The sequence below is a fragment of the Alosa pseudoharengus genome, unplaced genomic scaffold (genome assembly GCF_046254945.1).
Source record: "Alosa pseudoharengus isolate Yale_2024_CS ecotype anadromous, Long Island Sound unplaced genomic scaffold, YU_APseudo_1.1 YU_APseudo_1.1_scf_10, whole genome shotgun sequence".
Classification (NCBI taxonomy): domain Eukaryota; kingdom Metazoa; phylum Chordata; class Actinopteri; order Clupeiformes; family Clupeidae; genus Alosa; species Alosa pseudoharengus.
The window spans coordinates 32087408-32095800 of NW_027468565.1; the positions used below are offsets into that span (position 1 = coordinate 32087408).

The 8393-nt window shown below is 46.0% G+C and overlaps 1 protein-coding gene across 1 annotated transcript in view; it reads right to left on the minus strand.

Annotated features, from left to right (window-relative positions):
- Positions 1 to 1042: 1042 nt before the first annotated feature.
- rassf7a (Ras association domain family member 7a) overlaps positions 1043 to 8393 on the minus strand; it is a 34980-nt gene continuing 27629 nt past the window's right edge. The window contains exons 3-7 of the mRNA XM_076270224.1: positions 7569 to 7739; positions 5756 to 6714; positions 3663 to 3846; positions 2788 to 2895; positions 1043 to 1328 (exon numbers count right to left, since the gene is read on the minus strand). Of these exons, the coding sequence (XP_076126339.1) occupies positions 1297 to 1328; positions 2788 to 2895; positions 3663 to 3846; positions 5756 to 6714; positions 7569 to 7671 (1386 nt within the window). The 5' untranslated portion in view covers positions 7672 to 7739 and the 3' untranslated portion in view covers positions 1043 to 1296. The remainder of the gene's footprint in view (positions 1329 to 2787; positions 2896 to 3662; positions 3847 to 5755; positions 6715 to 7568; positions 7740 to 8393) is intronic.

Consider the following 8393-nt stretch of genomic DNA (forward strand, 5'->3'; position numbering starts at 1 on the left):
TGTCTGCTTGTGATAGTTGTTAATGGCAGTGATCCACAGAGAAGAATATAAAGGAGCCTGGATCTACAGTAGGCTTGATTGGATTAACATGCCTCTGTGCCCATCTGGCAATTGACATATATAAGTCACATATGAGGGTAATATAATATTCAGACACACTTATGTTCTCTGTATTTATAACTGGGAACAGATAGAAAGAGAAGAGTCACATGGCCCGGGACTTCCTGTTAATGTGCTGCACCCAATAGGTCTATGTGTGTGAGGTGTGTTTGCAGTGAGTACGTGTGGCCCTGCACACTGCAAGTGTGTGAGCAACTGTTGCCTTATCACAAACCCAGACGTTTCCCAGACAAGCCAGATCACTCCCCTGAACTGCAGGGATTTGTGGCTTATCTGACCATAGCCACGCCGGTCCAGGGCTGATCTTATCATGGTAATCCAATTTGACACAATTAATCTTAATATCAAAACTGCCCAGCCATTTCAAACAGCTCAGTTGCGTGCATCAGCGTGCCTTCAGATTAACATTAAAATGAAACTTCAGGATCTTCAGGTATTGCTCAGAAAATCATTTATATGTGCACAACAATATATACCCCTTGGGTAATTTATTTAGTCACAGTAAAAATCTTAAATGTTGTTAAGAAAAGTAATCTAGCAGAATGCCACACTGGAGGCAGCCAGCAATCATATTTGGCCTGCTTCTTACATAAATGCGGCACGGAGTCAGAGGGCAACATGCTGCTGAGCACTTACACTCAGCACTGCCTACATGCAAATCTCCATGTGTGTTAATGGACCAGCTGCTGTGTATCATCAACGTCTTCACACACACACGCACACAGTCACTCATGCGTATGGGTCATCAGGATGTACTGTTTGCATCACTTTCTTTATAAGGTAATGGTGCTTCTGAAGCATGTTTCATCATTCTGTGTCAGACATCCTTAAGCATCATTCACTTCCTGTGGACGCATTTGGTTGGGTGATAAAACATTAACGGGTGATTTGACTCAGGTAACAAACCGACGTCACACTTGGCTTATCTAAAACACAGCGCACATCTTTATTGTATTTAAATACAAGACATACTTCTAAAGATAATAAACTTTCTGGTCATATCTTACAGTAGATACATAATTTGCAATGTAGCAAAATGTAAATATATATTTCTATGTACAGTTTATATATGTATGGTTGTTACAACAAGACGGACAGACATTAGCACAAGATGGGTTAAATAGATGTGGTCACAAGAACAAAGGGGATAAATTCCCCATTCCAGTGGTCCAGGTTTTATCTCCATGACGACTCCCTGGATGTGAGGACTGCAAGACACATGGAAAAAAAAATAAATGGAGTGATGGAGTGGTCCTATCAATACTTTTGGTTTGGAGAAAAGACAGCAAGAATACATGGTAAAGCAAAAGAAACATACAGAAAGTAAAAAATGTACATTATGTTCATGCATTATGATCTCTCTGTTTGGCCCCGTACCATGCACACACGATTACACACACAGCTCAAATGCCCCACAACAACCACCAGAAGAGGGAAGAAAGCACCCTTTTCTCCTTTGAGCTGTCCAGACGATTGGTAGGTCATGACTCCTAAAAGTGGGGGGACTGTCCCTACATCACTTCACTGGTGAGTGCTGTTTGTGTTTCAGTGTTAACTCTACAGACATTGCTAATACATTCAATAAAACTGCTGTGCTCATGTTTGAATCAGATTGTGCTGGATTTTTGACCAGTTGAGTCTCCACCATCAGGACAGCTCAAATTGAAAATGCATTCAGCTTCACAAGCTTAGGCAACCCATTCACTGTGTAAACAACAACAAACCCCACCAACAGGGCACAAAAGTGATGTCTTAAGAGACATCAGACATGGCAGTACATTGTGCTACACAGCACACATGCACAGCCATATGCTTTATTTGTTTGGCTGTGCCAATCCAACCAAAACAAACAAATAACAACAAAAAACAGACAAATATTTACTCACACATACACACTACTGTAATACTGTAGTTCACAGATAAGAGCTGGTCGATACACAAAACAATAATAACTGTTGTGTCTTGTTTTTTTTGTACAACAAGGCTTTTGATAATGAGATTATTGTCTACTCAGCAGCGCACACTGGCTCCTTCTATTGATGAGCAGCTGAGGAGACAGGTGTCTGTCAGTCTCAGCCACCCCGTGTCAAGTGAGCAAATAAAAAAAAAAAAACTGCCCTGCAGCAGTGAGCAGAGGTCAGTGTCACTGTCCGCACTGCACTGTCTCAATGACTCTACGGTTGGTCTGCAACCACAACACCCCCAGAGGAAGTAATGACAACAACAAACACAGGAAGGAGAGGCAAAAGACAGGAGAAAAGGCTGGCAGCCTGGAGGGACTGACGTCTCCCCATGGAGAGGCCAGCGGGTAAGTAAAGGCAGATTAGAGAAGACAGGGGCAAAGTAAGAGGAGAGGCAAAGGGGCCGGGTGTATCAGGGGTGTTCAATAAATTAACCAGGGGGACTGAGAGGGTTGGGCAATGATATCAGAAGCCAATGATATGGAAGCCAGTCCAGTTAGAGGAGACACCATGCGAGGGCAGAGGAGGGTCCCTTTCACCACTGGTTCCGTCCCACCATGAGGCCAGGGTCTTCGCTGGACATGGGGGATGGCAGAGGCGTGGGGGGGGGGGGGGGGGGGGCTAGGAACAAAGGTAGGGGTTGGGGTAGGGGTGGAGCAAGGACGCAGGGCAGGGCTGCGGGCAGCAGGCTATCACACATACACACCCTCAGGGTTGAGGCTGGACACCAGTGGGTTCTGCAGGTTGCGTGGGTGACCCAGGAAGTGCTTGGCCGTGGGACGCGGAGGGGACTCCAGCGGCGGAGACATAGGACCTGTGAAGTGGACACACACACAGATGGGGTTTGGTCAGTAATTAAGGCACTGATTATTATGACCGCCGCTAGCGAAGCTCATATTTTGTACCGCTATACGGTACATCTAGTTACAGGGGGGTTCTCTGATGGGTTCACCTTTCAAGGCAACTACGTTTTAAAATCCAATCTTTCCCAGATTTCAGGGAGATCTGTTTTTGCCTGTTTGTGTTTCTGACAGAGACACAGCTTATAAGCCTTCTAAGAGATGCCTTATAAGCTGTGCCTGTTTGTGTTTCTGACAGAGACACAGCTTATAAGCCTGTTTCTATATCTCTACATTGGATTATGCATGTATATGTTCATGTGTGTGCTTATGAACATAAGTGCATCTGTGTATCTTTTTGACTATGTTTTGCATGGGGATCCGGGCCCAAGGGTTTAAATACTGATGTTTAGGTAAGTATGTACGTGTGCATGTCTGGCTATGCTGTTCCAGTATGACCCTGTGGAACCTATGGCAACGACAAAGAATTTGTTGGTGTACACGTGCTCAGAGCATGTGTTCATTTTTGTATGTTTCCTTATGTTGTTATATTGTAACATCATGCAAAATCCGTGCCATCATATGCATGTGCACATTAATATGTGCATGTATCTGCATTTGCCTATACCTTATATTTGCTCACACATCTGTGTGTGTGTGTGTGTGTGTGTGCGTGTGTGTGTGTGTGTGCGTGTGTGTGTGTGCATGCAGGCATGTGCGTGTGTGCATGTGAGTAACATACTCCTCATGCCGTAGCGCTCCTTGAGCAGCTGAGCGAGCTCGATGTGCTGCTCCAGCTCCATTGGCTCGTTGAGGTCGGAGTGGGAGCTGGTGTGACCGGGCAGCACCCCAGCCTGCTGGATGAACTGCTGCAGGTTGCACTGCCTCAGCTCCTTATTCAGCTCCTCCAGCTCCTCCTGACGCGCCTGCCAACGGGTGGGAGTGAGGGCGCAGGAAAGAGGAGGGGTGGGGTGGGGCAGAGACAAATTATCAGTATTGGCCTTGGAGTCACCCTCCCTATTACCAATGGATTTACTTAGTTTAGTTCCATCAGTTGACATCCAAACTTAACCGATTTAAGGCTGAGGACACTGAACATTTGGATTTTGTGCACTCTGTGCAAAGTTCTATTGACAACATTGTGCTGCTGGGCCACCATTAGTCACTCTTAAAAGAGTTTTAAAAGGGCAAAGCGTGAAATTTATCACTATGTAACTAGTAGCCTGCACTTGAAAGTACTCAAGTACTCAAACACACAAAATACATTCAAAACAATAGATAGACTATTTCAATTCCTTTCCAGGCAACTGTCTGGAAAGGATTTATTTGCCTAAATCATCATTCAATTTTTGGTTAACTTTTTTGTGTTTTCTGAAAAACCTGAAATATGACTTATGCCATTATTTTAGGTTATTATACGTTATTATACTTTATTTATGATCTGGTAAAAGGTTGTATTTTAGGTTGTCATATAACCATAACCATAACGAGTTATAGTGTTAGACTGGAATGTTAGACCTGAAACTTTCTGCATTTCTCCCTGACACCGCAAGTGCTGTCCACTAGAGGGCACCCTTGAATACTAAACGATTCTAGGTGGAGGACTCTGCCTTGAAGCTCAGTTTGTGTAATCCTTCCTAATCTATTGCAGGAATGTTTCACCACCTGCAGGCATCACTTCATTATAGAGAACTCCAGAACTCCAGATCAAAGGCCTATAAACCAGGAACAAGCCCAGGCTAATGATGTGCTGCCGAGTGCCAACACTAAATAAACACATTATTTCAAAGATTAAAACAATTAAAAGGCCATTTGTTCACATATCTGAACAAGATCTTTACCACCATACATTTGGAATCTGTTGACACCCATGCCCACCTAACAAACTTTGACCACATTTTTTTTAATCCTTGTATTTATGAGTAAATATTCCTTAAGAATTGCAGTCTTTTTTTAAACAAATCCTCATTCTATTTAAGAAAAAAACATGCGCTTAATTGCTTCAACAAGCAATGGACCCCTACAAGTGGACACATAGTCCAAAGCGACTCCAAGTCGTTCTTCACATGAAGTGGAGATATGCAAACCTATCACATTCAAACAAAGCCCTAAGCCACTGGACAAATATTATGTAAAGGTCACAGCAAAACCCTTCTGCAGGATCTCAAAGAGAGATATGGAGACACAAACGTATCCTGCTCAGAGATTTGTGAGGGATCTATTTACACCAACCGCCATGACAGGTGACTAACAGCATGGTTACCAAAGGCTTTGTGTTACACCTAAAGGTCTAAATGTTCAGAATGCGGTCTTTCAGCGATCGGATATGAGTCATATCTACAGAAAGATCGAGTGGAGGAGCCTCGGGTTGGTGTTCTTGCCGAGACATGTTCAAACTTAGACCACACTTATGTCGTCGTAACAGTCCAACAATGACCTTTGTGAAAATGTGTCAATGTAAGACATGGGAAGGTGATTCATCTTTATTACATCTTTATTCTACGACACCCACACATGTATTGGCCAACACATTGCAATTAACAAACTGTACAATTTTACACCCACATAAATGTCGGAACATGTCGATGCTGTGCATTGTGAACGTATTATATATGTGTGTTCACTTCATGGACATATCAAATACTGGTAACAAAACTGACAGACACTGTTGGATTAAAATACACAAAATGGTTTGAATTTATGCTTTTGAGAGAATAGCTTTTGGCTTCTTTTATTTTCTCCATAGTTGATGACCCCTCACCACACATAGTCCTTATTGTTTAGTGGGAGGGAGGGTTACATCCCCCTCTCCAGGGCTACGCCAATCCTCCTTACCTGCAGCAGCGACTCGGTCTTCCCCAGCGTGCTCTCCGTCTGGCTCAACTCCGCCTCTAGCTCCACCCCTTGCCTCTGTCGGCTCTGGATCTCCGCCCTCATCATGCCCAGAGACTCCTCCGGCGAAGAGGCGGCATTGGCGTTGGCCGCGGCAGCCTGGCTCTCCTTCTGCAGCTCGCGCGCCAGGTAGTCGGCGCGCTCGTTGAAGTCCTGCAGCCGGCGGCCGCAGTCGTCCAGCTTGGCGTGCAGCTCGCCCAGACGCCGGCGCATGCTGCGCTCGTGCTCCAGCTCCACGCGCAGCTCCTCCTCCCAGTAGTCCTCGTGCGCCAGTTCTGCCTGGTTGCGCCGCAGCGTCTCTTCCAGGCGCTCCAGCTCCCCCTGCAGGGCTGGAGGCTCCCCGTTGTCGGAGCCTGAGGGAGACGGCGACGGCGACTGCGACTGCTGCTCCCAAGGCCGGCTCTCCCGCTCCAGGGCCTCCAGCTGGGCCTCCAGAGCCGCTAGGCGCTCCTGCTGCTGCAGCACGTGCCGGAAGACCTCCTCTTTGGGGGGTCCGCTGGAGGTTGGGGGCTGGGGCGTTGGTGAGGGTGTGTGGGAGACAGGGGAAGGGGACGCCCTCTGCTCTGGGCAGTCTCTAGCGGGCAGGGACTTGCGGGCCTGCTTGGGCTTGGCTCGGGGGGAGCTGGAGGGGCCCAGATTGAAGGTGAGCGACTTCTTGGGCTCCCTGCGTTTCGGGAGGTCGCCATCACTGTTGGAGGACGACGACGGCGGTTTGGTCAGCGTGAGGCTGCGCTCAGAGCCAAGGGAATCGCTGCTGCTGGGGCCAGTCCGACGCAGGAAGAACTGCACCTCACTCCCGTGCTGACCCAGCTTGGCCAATGACTCCAGTGGCCGCTCGTTGGCCAGAAGCTGGCGCTCTGTGTCCCTCAGTTTCTGAACGAGCACATAGCGACCTGTCTGACCTGTAAGAGTAGAGGAACAGAGGGAATAGATCTTATTACTCTGGGAGGATTGAATATCAAAACAGTTGACCATATAACTACTGCGAAGTAAAGTTAATTGATGAAGAAGAAATATATTGAAATTGGAAATAGTATGAAACCTATTTCATCAGTGCTATAAACATGGGACCATTCATCAAAATCTGCATTATCTAGAAATACCTATAGACTACTGGTTTTGAAACTGTGAATGCAAGCACTAAGCACTGACATATGGGCCCCAATTTAAATGACAGGCATGTCTAAACTCGAACTAAAGCTCATTTATTAAGAAGGTAGAATCTATTTGATCATTTCATATCATGAGAAGGATCCTAAAGCATAAACACTGGTGGGTCAGTTCAATATTCCCACACACCACATAAGTGACTTAAGTCAATGCAGGTGTCACTTTACTGATTGAGTGACTTTGTACTTTGCCCATCATGTAAATTAGGGCCCTTGGTGTGTCAACCTCAATGAAGTAGATCAAGCAGGAAAAGGCATTGGTAATGATACTGCTAGTATTGATATAAGTAAGTATATAAGTATATAAATGTGAAATGCAAATGTTGCCCATTTATTGAGTATTCCCAGCTACAGTTGCATTTACATTTATTCATTTAGCAGACACTTTTCATCCAAAGTGACCTACATGTCAATTATATTACAAGGGACTACATTGTCTCCGAAACAACTCGGGGTTGAGTGCCTTGCTCAAGGGCACAATGCTGGAAGCCGGGAATTGAACCCACAACTTTTCAGGCAACTGCATGCTAGCCCAGCTCCTTAACCACTACGCTACCACCAGTTGAGTAGAACGGAAGAACACAGACCGATGGCCTGAGCGAGGGCGATGACAACATCCTGGCAGGACGTCTCCTGGGACAGGCCACACACCACGCGCACCACCCCGTCCACCCACACCTTCAGCTCCATCCTCTGGCCTGTGCTTCAGCGACAGCTCAGATCAGCGCTGGTCACCACTGCATGGCACACACTCTGGTCTGCAGAGAGAGAGAGAGAGAGAAAGAGAGAGAGAGAAAGAAAAGAAAGAAAGAGAGAGAAAGAGATAAGGACAATGCTGGTACAAAGGTACAGAGTGACACACACAGACAGATAAGCAGGCAGATCCACAAATGTAAAACACTCCATGAATCTTTTGTTAAACACATACACACACACTCCTGATCTGACAAAGACATACACACACAGATACAGACACACACACACACAGTCTGACAAAAGAATTGCCATAATGGTGTGAGAGTGTGAGACAAAGTTATATGGGCAACATAATTGGTTTATTGTTTGTATGTCTGGTGTTAAGCCTCCACCTTTTATAAAGGAAACATTCAGCACACAAGTGCATTCGTATTCATTCATTCATTCATTAAATGACTCAGAGAATCCACAGTCAGTGGGACAACGTAGATAAATATTCAACACTGTCCGCTACACACACACACACACACACACACACACACACACACACACACACACATCACACACACACACACACACATACATACACCTTCCCCGGCCGCTATATTTGTGTACCAAACGCCCCAGCTGGCCAATCATGCCTCAGCTGTGCTCATGCGTGTGTGCTTGTGACTGGCATATGCGTTGTGGCTGACTGGCGTTGGTTCTGTTCCAGA